Source organism: Capsicum annuum, chromosome 8, assembly GCF_002878395.1.
Source record: "Capsicum annuum cultivar UCD-10X-F1 chromosome 8, UCD10Xv1.1, whole genome shotgun sequence".
Taxonomy (NCBI): Eukaryota; Viridiplantae; Streptophyta; class Magnoliopsida; order Solanales; family Solanaceae; genus Capsicum; species Capsicum annuum.
Window position 1 is genome coordinate 171498541 of NC_061118.1, and position 21220 is coordinate 171519760.

The 21220-nt window shown below is 34.3% G+C and overlaps 2 protein-coding genes and 1 pseudogene across 3 annotated transcripts; 2 read left to right on the forward strand and 1 right to left on the reverse strand.

Moving 5' to 3' along the window:
* Positions 1-6828: 6828 nt before the first annotated feature.
* LOC107840537 (dirigent protein 23) lies at positions 6829-7928 on the forward strand. The gene is made up of 2 exons (XM_016684431.2): positions 6829-7177; positions 7256-7928. Exon 2 carries the CDS (start codon positions 7269-7271, stop codon positions 7824-7826), a length of 558 nt encoding a protein of 185 aa, XP_016539917.1. The 5' UTR covers positions 6829-7177; positions 7256-7268; the 3' UTR covers positions 7827-7928.
* Positions 7929-11505: 3577 nt separating this feature from the next.
* Positions 11506-12362, forward strand: LOC107880035 (annotated as a pseudogene).
* Positions 12363-13513: 1151 nt separating this feature from the next.
* Positions 13514-20719, reverse strand: LOC107840538 (translocase of chloroplast 120, chloroplastic). Of its 2 annotated transcripts, none has more exons than XM_016684432.2 (3): positions 20471-20719; positions 15181-19386; positions 13514-13905 (listed from the first exon to the last, which is right to left on the reverse strand). In XM_016684432.2, the coding sequence occupies exon 2, from the start codon at positions 19365-19367 to the stop codon at positions 15276-15278; it is 4092 nt and encodes a 1363-aa protein (XP_016539918.2). In that variant the 5' UTR covers positions 19368-19386; positions 20471-20719; the 3' UTR covers positions 13514-13905; positions 15181-15275. The 2 variants fall into 2 exon arrangements, with proteins under 2 accessions (XP_016539918.2, XP_016539919.2); XM_016684433.2 differs by lacking the exon at positions 13514-13905 and adding an exon at positions 13994-14284 and having other exon boundaries at positions 20471-20702.
* Between the last annotated feature and the right edge of the window lie 501 nt (positions 20720-21220).

Sequence of the window (21220 nt, forward strand, 5' to 3'; positions counted from 1 at the left end):
ATGGCAACTGGTGCAGCAGCTAAATTCATTCCACCTGGTGGTTATAATCAATTGCTTAAAGTAGATGGCGTTAAGGGCAAGAGAATTGGAATAGTGAGGGAGCCCTTCTTCAACTTCACTAATAATCATGCCCTGGCTCATACTTTTGAGAAACATCTCCAAGCACTCAGGTAACTCAGTTGGTGCTGAAGATATCATATTTTGTTAAAATTGTTCGTTTATCTCATCTAAAAGTTTAACCGTTTGAGAATTGAGATAGTACACTTAATCTTTCAAGTTTTGGTGAAGATATAACGGGTGGCAGTGAGACTTGAATTCGGGATCTCTGCCTATTTTTAATATCATGTTGAAGTGTGTTTGCCATTTTATTTTAACCTTATAAATGAGATAATTGTACATCTCGACAATTTCCTGCTCTCCTCAAATGCAGGCAACAAGGTGCAGTCCTGGTAGATAATGTGAATAGCAAATCTTGATATAATTTTAGACTTTAATCTGAGTGGTGAAGCAATTGCAGTGTTGGCTGAATTCAAGATAGCCTTAAATGTTTATCTAAAAGAGCTCGTCGATTCCCCAATTCGGTCTTTAATTAGAAGATGTAATAATCTTCAATCGAAAAAATCCTGAACTGGTACGTCATGGGTTAATTTCACTGGTGGTCATTCAACTTATGTAAGTGTCAATTTCACAAAAGTCACTCAGCTTCTATTTGTCATTTCAGGAGATGCTAAAGGAATTTGGTCAAGATATATTTTTAGCAGCTGAAGCAACAAATGGAATTGGGGAAACTGAATTGAATGCTTTGAGGAATTTATCAAGATTAACAAGAAAAATATAAGTTGGATGCATTGGTGACTGGTGGATCTAGTGTTGCTGCAGTTCTTACAATTGGTGGATTTCCAGCAATTAGTGTGCCTGCTGCATATGACAAAGGGGTGCCTATTGGCATTTGTTTTAGCGGGTTGAAAGGCTCAGAGCTTAAATTGATTGAAATTGACTATGGATTTGAGCAAGCAACACTAATTAGAAACCCTCCCTACATTTTTGCCCTAAGAATGTACAATTAGAAAAATATATGTGTTTCTTTTGTTTCTCTTCAGGTATTTCTTATTTGAATTTACCGAACCGATTGATTCAAGTTTGTGTCATGCATGTTTGGACTATTAAATGGGAAAGAGCTACTTGCTAAGAGTTTTTAAAAATTCAAACTCGTGAATATTTATGGTTAATTAAGCGCATGGATTGGCTAATTTTGTTTTCAAAAAATTTCGTCTTGCTTTCCAAACCAACAACCACCTTCTCTAAGTTCAAACCAAGAACTTGCTCCAAATTAAAATCAACAAGAACCTAAAGGAGGGTGACATTTGGGAGCTCACTACTGAAAGAACGTTAAAAATCGACGGACTCTCAAAATATTGTCAAAATTCATACCTACATGGGATTCTCGTGGTTGGTGTAATGTTAACGGCAGTTAATTTTGGATGCTTTTATTGACATCACAATATAATTAGCAAGTAAAATTGTTTAACTCAACACAGATGACACTTACCAACTCTTCCTCATATTTTCAGCCAAGACGACATCGGTCTCAGCTGAATCGGATCTAATATTTAAAGTTCATGGGTTCCTACAGTGATCTCAAATTAATATTATATATATAATAGTTGATTGAATTCACAATTAAATAGTTATCAACATTTAAAGAGTTTTTTTATTATACATATATGTATAAGCAAAAGCTACTACATTTGAAATGGCGTTAAAGATCCTATAGATGTCTCTCGTGTAAGTTGGAGGAAATAACCTATCTTCCACTCTTTCCTAGTATATACTGATGGATACTTGGATCATATATAGTTAAAAAATAACTTTGAAAAGGTAGAGTAAAAAAATATTTTTTGTCATATTTGTTGTGATGCAAATATTGCACCACTTGAGGTTCTAGAAGTACTGCAGATTATATACTAAACTATCAATTTTATGAAAATTCTATGTTTTTTTCTTTTCTAAGGAGTTCAACATAGCTTCTATGAGGCGCCAGATTAGTTGGCAGTGCAGCCTGCTTGACTTGTTTGCATGCAAAAGAGTAATTATAACTAATCTTCACAACTCTGCAGACATAAACATACCATGATCAAAAGTAAAATTTTGGCACTAAATTAATATTGATTTTCAAGATCAAAGAACCTTCTGATTTTAGTGATTCTCTCCCTCCCCCCTGCCTGCCCCATTAGCAATTTAAGCACATATACTGCCCTAAGTATCACACAATATGCTTCTATATAGATTTATTATTAATGGTTCGACCTTAACTTCATTAAAGAATTCTTTTTCATCTAACAGTAGGAATCAATAAAAGTGCAAATTCCTTATTTTTGCTAGAGAAAGATAAATTAAATCATCAAATATTTAGAGCGTGAAGTGTAATGAGATCCATTTAGGGGATTCACTGCATCTTCTTGGCTAATGTTAGCGTCCTAGAAAAAAACAGAAAAAGCGATCACGGATGATGGTTGGTTTTTTCATTTTTTTTTTTATAAAATAATAAAAAATCGATCATATGTGGTGGATTTTATATTTTAAAATTGCCAACTAATTATTTCAAAATATAAACATATATTATGTGTCTTTTATTTCCTTCCAAAAACCAACTATTTGTGGTCGATTTTTGACTAAAGAAAATAAAGCACCACTGTTTACGAACCACAGCTTGTGGTCAGTTTTGTGGTCGCCAAAGCAGAAAACCCGATCACATGTGATCGTTTTTTATGCTCACTTTTTCTGTCTTTTCTATAGTACTCATGAACTTTTATTTCCTATTCGTCTTACTTACACTTACGGACGTATCACTTTTTGGATGTTCGTATATTGATACTTGCCATGCATTCTCGATTAAAGAAGCTAGCATTAGAGGTACAGCTTGCTTTTACCAAAAATCAGCTCACATCGAGGCAAGTCGTGAAGTTTTACCTAGGAAAAATTTCACGGCTTATAAACCTCACTTTTAAAAGTATCATTAAGGTAATTATATTAAACTTCCTGATTATTTCATCTAAAAATTTAAATTTTTAAACAAAACATATTTTATCTACTTAATTATATCAAAATCCATATACCTACGTGGGATTCTCGTGGCCAGTTGGCGTGTCATTTCATTGGCTGTTAATTTTGGATGCTTTTTATTGACATCCACAGTAGGCATTTAGAAGTTAATTGATGAACTAAGCACAGACACCAACTCGTCGTCATGTTTTCAGACAAGACATCAGTCTCAGCTGATGCAGATCTAACATTTGAAATTTATTAGTTTATACGGCAAAAAAAAAATAATATATAATACAGTAATTAATTAGATTCACATTCAAATATTTATCATACTTACTTGAGTTTTATTATTTTACATACATGAAATAAGCAAAAGCTACTAATTTCCTATAAAACCACAGGACAGTCTACATCCACCATTCATCACATACAGAATTAATGAAAATGACAAGGAATTAAATAGTACCAAATATTATTGGTCCAAGTTGTCCGAGTATGAGGAAATGATTTAACATAATTATTTACACTGTTAAATAACGAAAAAGATCTTATAAATACCTCGTGTAAGTTGGAGGAAAAAACCTTTCACCTATTTCCTAGTATATACTTGACGGATGCTTGGATCATATATGGTTAAAGTTAACTTTTCAAAGTTAAGTAGAAAAACATTTTTGTTATATTTGTTGATGCAAATATTGCACCTCTTATGTGCAACAACGTATATACAACATATTGTATTGAATTAATCTCATATTAACTACTCTATTTGCTTACTCAAAGTTTTCGATACTCACCTTTCTGTTTCTAATAGATATTACTTAGCTAATATTTCATTGTTATTAATTACCATAGAAAGACCTGAGCTTCATAATAAGATAAATGTCGAAAAAACGCTTCTGAGTAATATTGGACTCCACACATTTCACACTAAAGCTCCATTAATGACAAGAGAAATACAAGAAAATTAAGTTACAAAAATATAAATGAACCAAAAGAAAAAAGAAGGATAACATTGAACAATTTATGATGATATATATAGATTATAGAGGTACATTTGGACCTTTTCTAGAAAGAAGTGCAATGTTATATGTAAGGTGAAGTTGTACTCCCTCACTTTATTTTTACTTGCTCATTTTTCTATTTTGGGTTATTCAATAATATTTATTCACTTTATAAAATTAATGAATAATTTATTCATTTTTATCCATTTTACTCTTGACATTAAATACAATATATTTTCAAAACAAAAAAATTGTTATATTCATAAAATAATATAGTAAAATTACTCATTTATTTATTATTTCTTAAAATATGTATCACGTCAAAAGTGAACAATTATTTAAACAAAGGGAGTAGTTTAATGTTAACAACTCGATGCTACATATTACACGTGTAGGGTTCAAAATTTGATTAATTGGAACAATGAAGTAAGCATTTGGCTAACTCATTCAACTAATGAAAATAATATATCGCTGAGATTGTTCTAAGCACATTCATCCACTAAATATGTAAGGGTGTTTAGAGCTGAATTTGAGTTGTGTTAAAATGTATTAATTGATCCGTTTAAAAGGTTGGGCTAAAATGGATTATAAAGCAATACATGTATGACTCAATCTGCTCATAAGTTCTTACTAAGTTTTAATTTGTTTGATCCTTTTTACTACTTGGTAATTTATTTAGTACTTAATAAAGTTTTCTTTTTTAATTATGGCTATATACAATGAAAATAATGTCTTTTATAAAAATAGAAAAAGTTTCTCATAAGTTAATTTAAACTAATTTTTAGATAGGCTGAATAAGACAAGTCAAAAATGAATTAAGCGAACAAGCCACCCCGCACTTGAGTGAGTTGGGCGGATCATTTTTTATTCGCTAACTTTGCCATCCCCTTAATTTATGAACCTACGTCTGAACTTGGAACTCTGAAATCCTTTTTGTCAATTCCTCAACTACATGAGATTCTTGTGGTTGGTGTGTCATTTCAATTACTGTTGATTTTGATACTTTTGTTGACATCCACACAGAATATATAGTTAAGGGTAGGGGTGGATATATTTTGGTTTAAATCAAAAAATTAAATTGAAATTCAATTTTGATTTCATTTTTTTGTTTTTTTGGATCGAATTCGATTTGTAGTTTCAAAATTTTAATTTTTCGGTTCGATTTTTGGTTTTAAAAAAATCAGTTAAATCAAAAAATAGAAATTTTATAAATAAATAAATAATATATATATTTTATTATATATATATAATATATATATAATATAATATTATATTATATATATCTATATAATATTTAGTAATTCACATTCACAATTAACATTTAACAGCAAATTTGCATACGTCACAGACTGTTTATGGATTGTTTTAGTGACTCAAATATTTTATGGACTATTTTGGTGACTTTGGACTGTTTTATGGACTATTTTGGTGACTTTGGACTGTTTTACGGACTATTTATGCAAGATTATATTATATGTAATGATTTATGACGTTATGTATTATGCTAAGCTTATGATTATTTCATTTCGTTTCATCCATGTTGAGTTATTTATAGTTATTTATATTTGGGAATGAAAAACAGTTTTGAAAAAAATATATTTTCTAAAAAAAAGCATCAATTTTAAATGCTTAGTTATGAAAAAGAAAGCTAACTACTTTAATATTTCAAACCGAAATAAAAATCCGAAATAACCAAACCAAATTTGTAAAAACCGAAACAAGCCGAATTTATTTTGATTTGATTACGGATATCACTTTTTTCAATCCAAAAATCGATAAATCAAACCGATATTAAACAATCAAACCGACCACCGAACACCCACCCCTAGTTAATGGGCAAGTAAAATTACTGAACTAAGATAGACAATTGCCAACTCGTCTACGTCATAAGACATCCTGACGCCACATATAGTGAAGGGGAGCAGTCTAACACTCCAACAAAAAATATATTATGCATATAGAAAATTATATAAAATATATAAATTCAAAAATTATTACTCATATATATATTAAATTTTGATCTTGATAAAATTTCTGATTTCGTCACTATCAGCCTCAACATCCATCATAAATATAGATGTAAAAATGACAAGGAAATAGTACAAAAAAAAGAAAATAACGAGTAAGATAAAAATTTCACGAAACATATATAACCATTAATCATTTAAATAGACAACAACTACCAAAATGAGTCTTAAGGAAATAACATATTCACCTATTTTATTTTATCCCACCTGCTCCTAGTATCCCCCCGCAACCCCCCACCCCCCCCCCCCCCCCCCCCCGCACACACACACCTACTCCTGCTAATTGCTATACTTAACTGTTGACAGAGACTTGGCGCATGGTTAAAACTTTGAAATTAGGAATAGAAAAATATTTTTGTCGTATTATTTGTGATGGCAACTTGAAGGAGAATAAGATATTCAAAATCAAATAATTATATGAGGGATTGTTTGGTGTGAGACATAAGTTATAATGATTATGAGGTAAAATGTAGAATTATTTTATTCATGTTTGGTTTGAGGTATTATATAGTCAAGGAATTATTTATCCCACCTTTTATGCTTTAGTGATTAGATAAATTACCTCATATATATGATGAAATAACTAATTTCAAGATAACTTGTTCCAACCAAACGGAATGCTCTCTCCGATTCTGTGCTACTTCTCTAGTTTTCTACCATATAAAATAGGTAAAAGCATTTTTACCAATAATAATGCAAAATTTACTTTGACTGTAACTGAAAATTTGTTCACCTAACCAATTTTGATTTCGTACAACTTTGAATTATTTTTTCCTAACGCAACCAATGCACAACAAGTTTCCTGAATTGACTTTATGCTCCTAAGTCCTAACATGACACCACACTCAATTACTTAAAAATTCTACGTGCTTTTTATTTTTCTCTCTCAAGAATTCAACAAAAACTTTTACTAATTTTTATGTGGGGCTAGCTCGGTTGGTTAGTTATGTAGCTTGGTTGATTTGTTTACATGCCAACGAGTTATTTATAGCTAATCTACTCAACAACTCTGTTTATAAAAAGCACCAAACCCTCAACATATCTTTATTTGATTTTGGTATTGCAAAAGCCAACAAGTGCTTAGTAGATTGATAGCTCATTTCGGTATATTGCTCTCTCTTTTTTTTTTCTTTGCCTTCCCCTTATTAGTGATTCCTTCTTCTTCTTTCCTATGCACTACAGTACACGCGAGATCATGGGAAGAGTTGTTGTCCTTGTCATATTAATGTTGGTGACGACACCAGCATGGGTGGCTCAAGGGCAAGACCAAGAGTCGTGGGCCAAGAGAGTTGACACGGGCAAAGAAGTGGTAACTACTCTTCAATTCTACTTCCACGACAAACTTAGTGGATCAAACCCAAGTGCAATCCAGATCGCACAAGCTAATGGAACCAACAATTCGGGTTCCTTATTTGGGTCTTTGTTCATGATTGATGATCCACTTACTATAGGACCTGACCCAACTTCAAAGCAAGTAGGTCGAGCCCGTGGAATGTATGGGTCAGCTGGTCAAACTGATTTAGGCCTTATCATGGTCATTAGCTATGGGTTCACAGATGGTATCTACCAAGGGAGTTCATTTAGCCTATTGAGCTTGAACCCGGCATTGAACCCGGTTCGTGAGATGGCTATCGTTGGTGGGACCGGTCTTTTCCGGTTGGCCCGAGGTTATGCTATTGCTCAAACTTATTCGATCAAAGCTAATGGTGATGCAATTGTTGGCTACAATGTTACAATTGTCACATATGTTTGATTTCTTCTTTTCTTTTTAGTTTTCGGTATTCACCTTTTTATTTCTCTTATATTTCTTTAGGTATTGTGCTTTAATGGAGATATTATTCAGGCAATTTTATTACATTTGTCATATAAAGATCTTGAGTTCCATAATAAGGCAAATATTAGAAAAAGATAACATGTCGAGAAGGATGGAATCATCGTGTTGCTTTCAACGTTAGTTTTTGCAAGTACAACTACCAATTTAATTAATGTCGAATGTGTGTGCAGAATGATGATGCTAGAACCAATAATTTCTTAATATGAATAATTTCTTAGTTGGGTCTGGTGATCAGCTACTTGTTGACTTTTTGTGTTAATAGAATGAAGAAGAACGAATTTCTTGTAAAAGAATAAAAATAACTTTACCTAGTCAAAATCAAAATAACAGCATCGTCCATTTATCTTTTATGAATTTCAATAAGATCATTTAAAGAAAAATACAGGTTGAGCAAGCTTCATTTCTATTTAAAAAAAATTCAACTGTCATTCAATATTTATGGATGTAACTTTTTAAAAATTCTTGGCATTGGACCCATTATGTTTCAAATATTTTGGATTCAGGTCTATTATTTGTTGCAATTTAAATAAATTTTTACACAAATTTATACTTTTAATGAAAATTATGAGTTCAATTGAACACGTACCAATAGTGGTACATTCAACCTGCTGTTTCATCCATACTAATCAATATATATATATATATATATATATATATATATATAAAGGAGAATGTTAACCAATTCTATGTGGCATGCTTGAGAGGCTACCAATGTCATTTATCTTTTTTGTGGTTTTTTTGAATTATTTTCTCCTATTTTAAGCTTAATAAATTATTTAAAATTAATAAAAATCCTCCATTAATGTCTACATTATTAGAAATTACATATAATGTGTTTAATGTACAACATGATTATTATCTCACTTCAGCAAACTCTTCCACTTCCTCACCGAATTTATCACACTTTTTATTATTTAATTGATGAATTCTTCCTCTTGAAAAAAAAACAGTTGTTCCCACTTCCAATACTTTTATGACCATTGATGCACTAATATAATTATATTAATTAATGCATTTAATTTTCACTAATTTCTTCAATATTAATTGAAAAAACCAATTCTTATTCCTCAAGATCATTTCATGATATTTTCTCTTCTTATTTCTACTCTAACGTTATTGTCTTCTCCAATGCTATCTGCTTTCTCCTTTCCATTAACATACATACTTTTTTTTTGTTTTTTGAACTTCTGTCTTCTCTTATAATCTGATTTTTGGGCAAAAATTTAAATATATAAAATTTGTAATTTCCCAAACTACAAGAATAATAGTAGTTATTTATACCCGTTTTGCACTGCCTCAGTGTCGCCCTCTGTTTGTCATATTTTTAATTTGTTCTTCTTTATTTTTCTTTCAAGTATATATAAACTCAAGAAAGGTATTGAGGCTAACAAACAAGTGGAAGGTTATTTATTTTAGTTTATCTTCCTTCTTTGAATTTATTTCTTCATTTTTCAGTAAGTATGAATTTCATGCATTTCATAGTTCTATTCTTTATATATATATCTCTTTGGTTTCTTTCTTTTTTAACTTTCAGTAATATATCTTCTTCTTTTTTTGTTTTTCATCCGGTGTCCGGTGCCCGCATTGGAGCCCCGACTAATTCGGATTGAGCGTTGCAGGGCCCATTAAGGTGGCAGCGCTCCCAACAGAGTTTTTTCCATACCCAGGATCGAACCCTCGACCTCTGGTTAAGGATGAGCAGCCTCATCCACTGCACCACGACCCATGTTTTTAGTACTATATTTTTTACTAATTCTTTAATATTTTTCTTAATATATGTGCCTCTTAATTTCAGAATAACTAATATTTAAGGGTAAAGTTGGAAAATAATTATTCATGTTCTCTCTTAAATTTTTAATTTGATAAGTATATTTTTCTTATTTATTTTAAATTTAATAAGATGATGTATGTTCTTGCATGTGTATATGTTATAATGTGGTATTTAGCATGATTCATTCCTTTTTACTATTTTCACTACTTCATTATTCATTCAATTCACTACAATTTGGTTGAGGCGACATGACGAAAGCCAATATATATCTATACTCTTAGTTTTTTTTAAATTTTCTTATCAAATAGTTTTTTTATTATTATTTTCTTATCAGAAATTGACTTTTAACAATTAAATATTTATTTATTTTTGAATTTTATGATATATTTATAATGAACAAAGTTCTTTGACTTCTTTTAAAGCAATCAAAATTTCAAATTTTCTTTCTATTTATATATATAGAACGATTAAAACTAGACATACATAAAGTGCTATGATATTTGATCTCTATATGACTATCATTTACATTTTTTCTTTATCTCATTTTACATTTTTTTAGTTAACTCCTACAATTATTAAACAAAAAAAAACTAGAGTAATAAAGGGAAAAGAAATAAAAAGAAGTTTCACCTACTTGATGTACCTAATAAAAACCCAATAAAACCAATAAAGACCAACATTCATTTTTCTTAAACAGCATCACATACTTATAGCACCTAATACCATTTGCATTTCTCTCTCTTTAGTTGTTTTTCTATGAAATTTTCACGTTCATCTCTTTTCATATTCATAATCCACGAATGTTTGATTTAAAAATTTAGAAGTACCTTATAATATTCCTTCATTATTATCTATATAAGTTTATATATAATTTTTTTAATCTATTAAGTTCCAATTAAGATCGGTCGAGGGTTCGACCTTGGGTATAGAGAAAACTCTGTTGGGAGCGTTACCATCTTAATGGGCCTTGCAACGCGCGATCTGAATTAGTCGGGGCTCCAATGCGGACACCGAACGCTGAATGGGAAACCAAAAAAAAAAATGTTCCTATTTAAGGTCGTCTTCTCATTCCATATTTGAAATAGTAATATTGTTATATTTTTTGTGATATTATATTCATGTTTAAGTTTGATCCAAAGAAGAAGACTCGTGAAACTCAAATGAGTCATGTGAGGAATTAAACCACAGTTACGAAGAAAACTTCGAGCTCACATTGGTCATGAATTTAGAACGGGAATTGAACTTTATGGGATAGAATCTCCGGTTATTTCTCAATAGCTCAGTGATAGAGCAGACGATTGTTAATCGATTGGTCATAATTTCGAATCCTACTTGAGGAGATTTGATTAATTTTGAATTTTTTTAATTCAGAATAAAGGGGTTCTCTTTGCCCGTTATTTTCTATCTTTATTTCGGTGATCAACTTATGGGAGTGGATGTGGACAAAAAATCGGAGAATTATGTCCACTGTCGAGGATCATCCTCTCATTTCATATTTGAAGAAGTAAAATTGTTATAATCTTGATGGTATTATAATAATGCTTTTGTCTGGCTTGAAGAAAGAAAGACTTTTAAATATTGTGTTAGTTATTTTTATTTTTTAATTTAATTTTAAATTTTTATTTCTTTGGTAGAAAATTATATTTTAAAGTAAATGTAGAAACTAATGTCGATACCTTTTATTTTGCTTATTATCAATTTCTTTTTGTATTTTTTATTTTTCAATAAATTTAAAATTTTTATATTTGTGTAAAAAAAAATTTCAGACTGCGAGAAGCACGGACAAGTACACTAGTTTAGGATAAGTAGGAATAATGGACGAACCACTAACTGAGGGACCAGAACCTAATTCACCATATATATATATTAATAAAAACAAATGTGTTTGATAACTCTATCGTGAATGAAAATAGAAAAGCATATCTAGTAGGAGTATAATTAAATTAATTGGGACACCCTAACGGCTATTAGTAGTTGAAGCCACGAGGCTGACAACCTGCTTATACAATACAATAGTACAAATAAAATTAAATAAAATAACTTTCAACTACTGTCTATAAAATCTTTCTTCCTTCTAAATTCAAATCATTTCCTAACAATTCCTATTTTCTATGGAGAAGCAAATACAAATAGCCATTCGATTAATAACCTTGTTATTACTATTAACAATGGCTACAGCAACAATAGATAAAAGCCCAAAAGCAGTTGAAAATGGTTCAAAAATCCCCCCTATGCAAAGCAAAATACCACCAAACTTCACTTCTATTTTCATGAAATATTTGGAGGAGATAACCAAACAGGTCCTATAATTGCCCAAGCCAATATTACATCTCAGTCGCCTACATTCTTTGGCATGTTGAGAATGTTCGATAACCCGTTGACTATTGGGCCGGATCCCAATTCTAAAGAAGTGGGCCGAGCCCAGGGAATCCATGGATCGCCATCAATGAGTGAGTTGGCCCTGTTTTTCAACTTCAATTTTGTGTTCATTGATGGGCCTTATAATGGCAGTACTGTGAGTGTAATGGGCCGGGTCGCTGAATCGCAGGAATATAGAGAGTTGTCAATTATTGGTGGATCCGGAGTATTTAGGCTTGCCAAGGGTGTTGCTACTGCTAAGACTTATTTTTCTAACGATACACTTGTTATTGTTAGAGTATAATCTTGTAATACTTCATTATTGAGTTGAGCTTGTACATATTTTGCTTTTTGGGGAATAATAAGCGTAGTTCCATGAATTGAGAGGAATGAATTTTTGATATTCATACATGTTCATGTTATGATCTATCTAGTAGTCTCGGACTTGGTCTTCGAATCGTAAGTCTCAAATTGTCCCCCGGTTACCTCCCCCTCAGGTTGATTTTTCCACTTGACTAATTAGTATTCTACTGATGTAATAAAACAAGTCATTCCTTTGGTTTATAATCGTGGGGGAAGAACGTATCATCCACAATAGCTCAAATCTGAAGAATGATTTAAGACAAATCAAAATCTCAAGCTATATATTGGTCGCTACTTGCTTACTGAAAGTGCATATTAAAATTGTTCTTGTTGATTGATAACCGAGACAGGAACTCGATGCTTGATTCTCACGTACAATAAACCTTAAACCCCGCAATATTAGGAGGTTTAGTACACCAGGAAGATCCCCCACAATGTTAGGAGCTTTTAGTACCCCAGAGTGTCCTCTTATTAAAGATTAGTACAGCCACTTGCATGTTCTTTAGCATTGCTCTTATTGTTATGTGGCTACTGCCAACTGTATGAAATTAGACGTGTCCACGGAAAAACTTTACAATTAGTCTTTCTTGCTATACATGTACCATTTCCCAATTTTATTATTGAACGCCAGAGACTTCACAAAATGATGTGCTCATGGGCGCTTGCGTTCTTCCATCTCTGTCCACACCAATCGATGCACACCAAATTAAGATATTCCGTCCAAGAAGTAGTTGACGAAGGGAATCCAGCTTTGATATGGAAGACTCAGTAAAAGTTAATCTATATACTAATCGACAAAGTAGTCCATTGATGGTAACATGGAGACACAGGTGAAACAACAACAGGAAAAGGATGAACATATCACCGTAATGGATCAATATCACCACTAGTTCCAATCCAAGAAAAGATAAGAAGGGAAAGGCAGATAATTTGATGGGCACTAGGAAATTGAGGGCCACCATGTCTGCTAAAGTGACTGCAGATGATCATAATTCTGCTTTGGCTCTTCCACTTGGACTTATGTTTTGGTAATAAAATACAAGCAAAAGCCACCAGAATTTCGTAAAATAACACCAAGACAAGGAAAATTAAACAAGGATGGCGCCACAGGACAAATGCAAAAGTGCAGTTTGATATTATCTGGGGAAAGGAAGACCAGAAAATGGCACTTGCACTTGCAGTTGCAGCGACATAATATAATAGTCCCATTTTATAGTAGACAACTCTACTTGCTATATCATTAACCCATTTTTTATCACCAACATTTAAAAACCTAACTAAACAAGACTTAAAAAAGTTTCAGTCTAGGAGGATAACCCGATCAAGTTCACAAGCACAGCCAATCTCAGCATCATGATAAATGACAAAATTGTAATTTGAAGACGACTGTAAGCTCTACTCTTCTTAAGCTACACTGAAATGACGTCCGATGATCTGCAAAACACTTTTTCCACGTGAAGCCAGATAATGCAAGTCCTTCCTTTCTTCACAAGAAATAAAGTGCATCTGCACATTTAAGAGATATATCAACAACTTGGAATCAAATATACACTTAAAGCTGAAATATATAGCAATTCAATCTGAACTAGCATTTATTCCAATGCTAGAACAAGAAACCTATTAAATTGCAACTTCAAACAATGGGAAGCATCATTTAGATACAAGATTACTATTCCTTAAACACAATTGCAAGCACTACTTAAAAGCATAGGAACATTTTCCAGTCGACAATACACTTCATATAAATCCATCCAGCATCAACTCCAAGTAGATCAATGCTCAGTAGTCTAATTCTTCAGCACTAGTAGATGGGAACCTGAATTGCTTGGTGTGTAGCGGAACTAATAGTAGTACAACCTGCAGCTAATTCCTCGGCTTGTTCAATCTAAATGCGCACCAAAGGTAAAGGACGTGAGAGCAGGAATTGTGAAGCAGCCAACAGATCACATCATGCACTCTTATGGGAACAGAAACAGGAAAAGGTTTTTCCATAGTTTACCCCCACAAATCTGCCTATTTGATACAGATATCTTAAGCAAATTGGGAAGTCTAACGTAACAACAGTGAACAATTTTTTAGGTAACTGAAGAAATTTTAAATATCAACTTCCCCATTCTCCAACAGAGAGTAAGACATTGAGTAAATATTTGAACAATTTTGGAATTTATCCGACATCAAAATAGAGGTTCCACATCAGGTTGGAAAGGATGTATTAAGACAGAAAACAAAACACGCGCTTTTAACTTTTGGCGTGCAATGCGCAGCAGAGGTAAAGGACGTGAGAGCAGGAATTGTGAAGCAGCCAACAGATCACATCATGCACTCCTATGGGAACAGAAACAGGAAAAGGGCTTTAAGTAGTTTCCCCCTAACAGCTTTCTTTGTTGCATAAAATTTTGACCAGCATCATTCTCTTGATGCGCATAATTTTTTTTCCAAAGATTTTAAATATACAGTGTGTGCTAACAGTGAAGACCAAGTATATAGTCAAAAATACATTTACAAACATAATGAGGTACAAGGACTACAGATGAAATTATCAATGGTCAAACAGAAAAATCAAGAACCACAGCAGATCCAGTTGAGAAACCATGCAAACAGAAGAAAGTAGTACCATGTATGTCATGGGAGAAAATAATTGTAATACCAACAAAAAACATATTTTTCACCATAAAAAGTGTTCAGAAACAACTTCATAAAATGCTCACGAGAAGTAACAGCAACCACTAAAGTCCATGGATTCTATAGATGAGAAGAAACTAGTTAAAAAAAAAAACTCACGTCCAGTGATGCTGATCATCTAATGGCCACTATAGAAGTGATTTGTAAGTCACTGAATGGCTGTATGGTACGTTGCCTGGCCTTAGTTTTCATTATCATCCAAATTGCGCTGGTTGAGAGTAGCTAAGCAGCTTTTGGACAAGTGGAATTAAGCTTATCAAAGCAATCTGAAGCTGTTCTGAACTGTTCAGACGAATACTGACTTGTCCAGACCCTTTATTGTTAATGTTGACACGGCCAATCAAGTTTGCGTATCGTCCAATAGGTATCTGTGTCTGTGAATTGCATCCGATAGCAAGGTCTCCATGCCAATCCATAACCGAGAGCCCCAAGGTCGAGAGGAAACGACCAAGAGGATGATCTTTGTCTCGCAACGTCATTTCCAAACTGCCACCATAAGCAACATCACCACGGCCAAACATGGCTCCCCCGGACACAACCAACGAGCCCCGTTTATTAAAAGTCAATTTGTCCTCGACTTTCACCCCACCTGTCATGACATCACCTAAGAGAGTCACTGCAAGACCAGCTGTCGCCTTATTCTTCCTATAATTGCAGAATCTGGTCTCACTGCGAAGAGTATAAGCTAGGTCTTTACCAACTGACTGCATATCAAAACCCAAAGAAGTTGCTTTTCCATTCCCATGCTTCACTGAACCTGCAATTTCCATTTGAAGATTGATGTCCTTTTTGTCCTTTGAAACCTGACTGGACAAAGATATAGGGATCTTGTCTTTAACAACAAACAACCTTTCTACATTGATGCCCTCATAACCAACATCATGGTCCCAACCGTTAGGTTCTAGAACAGGCCTCACAAGCCACTGATTTGAAGAATCGAGATATCGATATCTATGAGTTGGATTATCAGAATCAAATGAAGCAGGTAACGCCAAGTCTGGCATGGGTACTGGCACTGATGCTGCACCACCAGTCTCCTCATCTACATTTTCACCGGGATAAGTTGGTGGTAAATTTTCAGCTGCAGCTTGCATTTTCTTCATCATCTTCCGCCTCTTCCTCTCTTCCTTCAATTGCTTTTTCATAAAAAGTTTTTCCCTGTATTCCAACTCATCATTGTACGCCTTCTTCTGCTCTTTGGACAACTTTGCCAGCTGAGCTTTGGTCAAACGTTTGAAAGGTGGCAGTTGATCATATTCTGATTCATCTTCTGACTCTGAAGATTCATCAGTAGCATCATCAAAAGCCTCATCCCCATCATCAAATTGCTCTTCTGGTAGTTTAACCTGTGGCCTGGACTGTAGAAGGGACGACAGCAGGAAAGGTAAAGGAGGGGATCTTGTTCTAGTGGCAAAAGGCTGTCCTGGTTGGCTACTATCTTGTAATTTAAGCAATGTGTTCGCTTCAGCCAAAATTTTTGATGCAAATGATAGAAGTAACAAGTGAGGCCTCCAAACCTGTCCATTAGGCAACACCCTCTGCCCAGCCCTATTAGTCCTGCATGCCGAGTGATTCTCAACTAGTGAAACAGGATTCATAAGGCGCATATCACCAGCAGCCTGGCGTATTGCTTGCTGGACAACATGAGATCGCTGAGTTACAAACATGTCATAGCTTGTTACAGTACCATTGGGGCCTTCAGGTGGAGCAGATGCAGCATGAGTCAGAACAACTATGGCATTAAACCATATTGATGGTCCAAAAATTTCAGTAATTGTCCTCAACAATGGCATATCACCATTATCTCTGCTCTGCATATCCAACCTGTCAAGATACAGAACAATATCTGGGGGTGTCTTCTTAATAAATCGTTTGACAGAATGAAGGATCTTCTCATTCTGGCGCTGGTCTGACCAGGAAGGCAGAAGCCCAGGAGTGTCAATTACCCGAACCTTGATTCCCTGCACAGTCCCAACAACATCCTGAACCTTTTTTGTCCCTATCTGGAAAGCATCAGTGACAAACTTAACTTCATCAAATATCGAATTTATGGTCGCACTTTTACCGACACCAGTTTTTCCAAGAACCATTATTGTGCAAGAGAAGTCCAGGGGTTCTTGTCCAGCTGCCTCAAGTTGCTCAGCCATTGCACTTGCACGATCAAAACTAAAAGCACCAACACGACCTCCAGTTCTCCCCCGTAGCTGTTCAGCCAATCCCAATCTATACAAGACTTGGGCAACAACCACATTATGAGGAGTTTGTCCATTCCTATGAGCTAGACGCAAAAACTTGACTCTTATCATCTGGAGCTTCTCACGAGTCTCATCATATTCATCAGCCTCTCCATTTGTGGATTCTTCAACAAGCTGGTTTTGTGCAGGAGGTGCTGTTCCATTTACACGAGGCTGCTGAACCACTCGGGGAGCAGGTTCCAATAGCGGGGCAGCACGACCAAGGCCTGCAGGTCGAGCAGGTGTCGGTGTCCGAGTTGCAGATGCACTAGAAGATGATGAGTTCTCCATTGCAGATTTGGTTTCTGGTTCCCCAACCCTAGAAGCACTTTGTTTCAGATCCTCTGCAACAACTGACTTTACCATTCCCTTCAAATCTTTATCAACTCCAACACTTGCAGCATCTTGAGAAACCTCGGGGACCATCTCATGATTGTTAGACAGCAGCGTTTCCGATGATTTAGACAATTCATCATCTCCAGTATGGTTCTCAGAAGCTGAAGTGCCAGAAACAGGAACATTTTTCTGCTCATTGGTCCTGTCATTCAAATTTCCTGGTCCCATAGTAGGGGACTCGTTTGATTTCAAATTTCCTGGACCATCTATTGGCAGTTCATCCTTGTTATTACCGTTGACTGGTTCTGGACTACACACTGCTTTTTCACCATCTAACGGCTGCTCTTCATCCTTCTTACTATTGTTAACTGGTTCTGCACTACACACTGCTTCTACTCCATCTATCTGCTGCTCTTCAACCTTATTACTTCTGTTAACTGGTTCTGGACTATGAAGTGTTTTTGCTCCATCTATCTGCTGCTCTTTATCCTTCTGACTTCCGTTAACTGGTTCTGGAGTATGCACTTCTTTTACTCCATCTATCGGCTGCTCCTCATCCTTATCCCTACCATTAACTGCTACTGGACTAGGCATTGTTCTTTCTAAATCTATCCGCTCTTCTTTCATATTATAACCATTAATTTGTTCGGGACTAGGCCCTGCTTCTTCTTTGAGTTCATCACTTGGGTTCAAGCTCTCATTGAGCTGAACATTTGTGGAAGCATCATTAGGGGAGATATCTTTCTGCTCTTCATCCTTAACATCAAAATTCAAAGGTTTGCGATGAACGGAATGCACGCCTTCCAATTCAGTATCTCCTTCATCTTTCAGCAGAGCGCCAGAACTACCAGAACTAACTGAGACATTGTTGTGGACGCCAGCAGCGTGCTGATGCCCAAAAGGCTGAACAGCAGATGTTCCAATGACATCAACATTCTTTTCAACATGCAGCAAAGCATCTTTGTAAGAATGAACATGGTTCGGCAGAACATTATTACCCCCTTTCGCCTCATTAGCATCCTGAGGATCCAATTTTCCATGAACTTCTTGATCCTGTAGATCAGAATTTGTTTCCTTTGCATCATCATGGCTTTGAGTTTCTCCCAAGTTCACATGATCGAAAACTCCATTCTCAAGTTCAGCTGGTTCACCTGATTTATTATCTTTCCTTTCATCCTGATTTACTGAAGTTTCAGTTTCTATAGCAGCACCCAGATCTGCAACCTCAGTCATGTCATCTTTACCCTTCTCCACTATGATATTCTTCTCAACCGCTTCTGTTTCATCCGTTGCGGTGATTTCATGTAAACTTTCTTTCTCAACTGAAGGCACCTCTTTCAAGCTAACATCTTCCTTCTGATTAGACTCATCATCGGCATGTTGTATCTCATGCAAAGCTTCAACTGCTTCCTCAAAGTTCTCAACATCATTCCTTGACTCAGAGTTCCCACCGTCCTCAAGAGAACAATCAACATCCCCAGAATTGCCATCATTTCTCACCTCACTAACAACTCCATCCTCAACACCAGCAACAGGAGTCTCTGGCTCTATTGCCTCCTCAAATACTTCATCCCCTTCCGATTCCTTCGATACATGTGACATGACAGATGCCTTATCCTTGGGCCGCACTTCAACAATCTCATCTACTACACCATTACTCTCCTCTATCCCCTCTATCCGAGTCTTGCCTGATACTTCCTCCCCATTTTCCATCATAAATAAACCTCAACAAAACCTAGATTCATAAAAGAAAATCAACAACAAACATTAAAAGAAAGGATCATGAAAAAATATTATCAGACAAACAATAACAGTAGAAGACAGCAGGATAATGAAACTAACAGCAGTTAAGAAAATATCCCTAGCATCCAAAAAAAACAAATTATCTATTCCGACAGATAATGCAATAAAAATTGATTAAACCCCAAAGAAAACAGTTAACTACAGTGAGATTTTAAAATAGAGCTCAGAATAATACCCAATAGAACTATTTTTCAAGAATTACAAATCAGCAGCAAACAACAATCAAGGCGAAAAAACCCAAGCACCCAAAGGCTAAGATGCGTAGACTCTTCACTTTTGATGCCGCACCCATGTAGGATTCTTCAAAATTACACTACTTATGGAGAATCCGGCACACGCCCATTAACATTTTTGAAGAGTCCGGCCAACACACCCCAAAGGACAACATCATCTATTCAGACCCCTATAGAAACCAGACGAAGTAAAACCCAAAAACCCAATTAACCATATTAAAATAAGATCTTACCATAGCTTAGACTAACATCAGTACTCTCTTTAACTCCAGTCAAATAAGCTAAAACCCAGAAACCCAATTAACAATAGTAAAATAAGATCATACAATAAATTACAAGATCATACAATAAATAACACTACACATCAGTATTCTCTTTAATATTAATTAACAAAACAAAACCCAATTAACCTTAGTAAAATGAGATCTCACAGCAACTTAAACTACACAACTAGAATCACTAAACCCTAACACCCAAAAGACTTCAAAAAGGACTAAAACCCAGAATCTTCATTAACCACAGTTAACCCAGATCATAATAAAGCTTAGATTAATCGTTGAAACTTTTATAAAAAAACAAAGCCCCAGTAAACTGAATTAACCCCAGTTAACCTAGATCATAATAAAGCCCAGACTACAACTTTTATTAAAGATTAAAACCCAGAAACTGAAATAACCACAATTAACCCAGATCATAATAGAGAGCTCAAATTACCCATTAAAACATTTATCAAGAACTAAAAAAAACAGTAAAACAAGTGACCAAAAAGGGAGAAAAAAGTACCAGTATAATTGGATGAGGATGATGAAGATGGTGAGCGTAAAAAAGGGTATTGTTACTATAGTGAAAAAGAGAGAAAAGGAGAGCAACTTTTTTTCTTCTTCTTGTTGTTTCGGTGCCTTAATTTCTGGAGAGGCGAAAAAAAGGTAAAAGGAATAGCAGTAGGTGAAGTTCGAGAGGATAAGATGTTCAGGGTTTATCGGACGGATTAAAATGGTTGAGGGGTTTCAGATCCAACGGTGATTAGATGTAGCCTCGGTTTTGTCGTGCTTATATATATCGCTCTCAAAATTGTTTATACATCACGTGTTCTACATCAACAATAACTTCGATCGAGGAAGCGCATTAAATGTTAAAAATAAATGTTTAATAGTACTAATATTTTTAGTTATTATTTATTTTATTTTTATTATTAATATCATTCATCACGCAATATATATTTTAATGTATTAAATTTTTATATTTAAAAAATAATATAATATAATTATTTTTATTATTTATTAATATATATATATATATATATATAACAAACTAATAGTGGATAAGTATTTTTGGACAGAAGCGTACTAGTTGGATTCAATTTGAAGCAATTTTGAAGATTTTTTTTTAAAAAAAAGGGATTGATATAGAGCCTGTTTGGATAAGATTAAAAAATAGCTTTTTAGCTTAACTGATTAAAGCTTAAAATAAGTGCTTATAAATTAAGCAGATAAAGTGTTTGGATAGAAGTGTTGGAACTGAAAAAAAATTGTT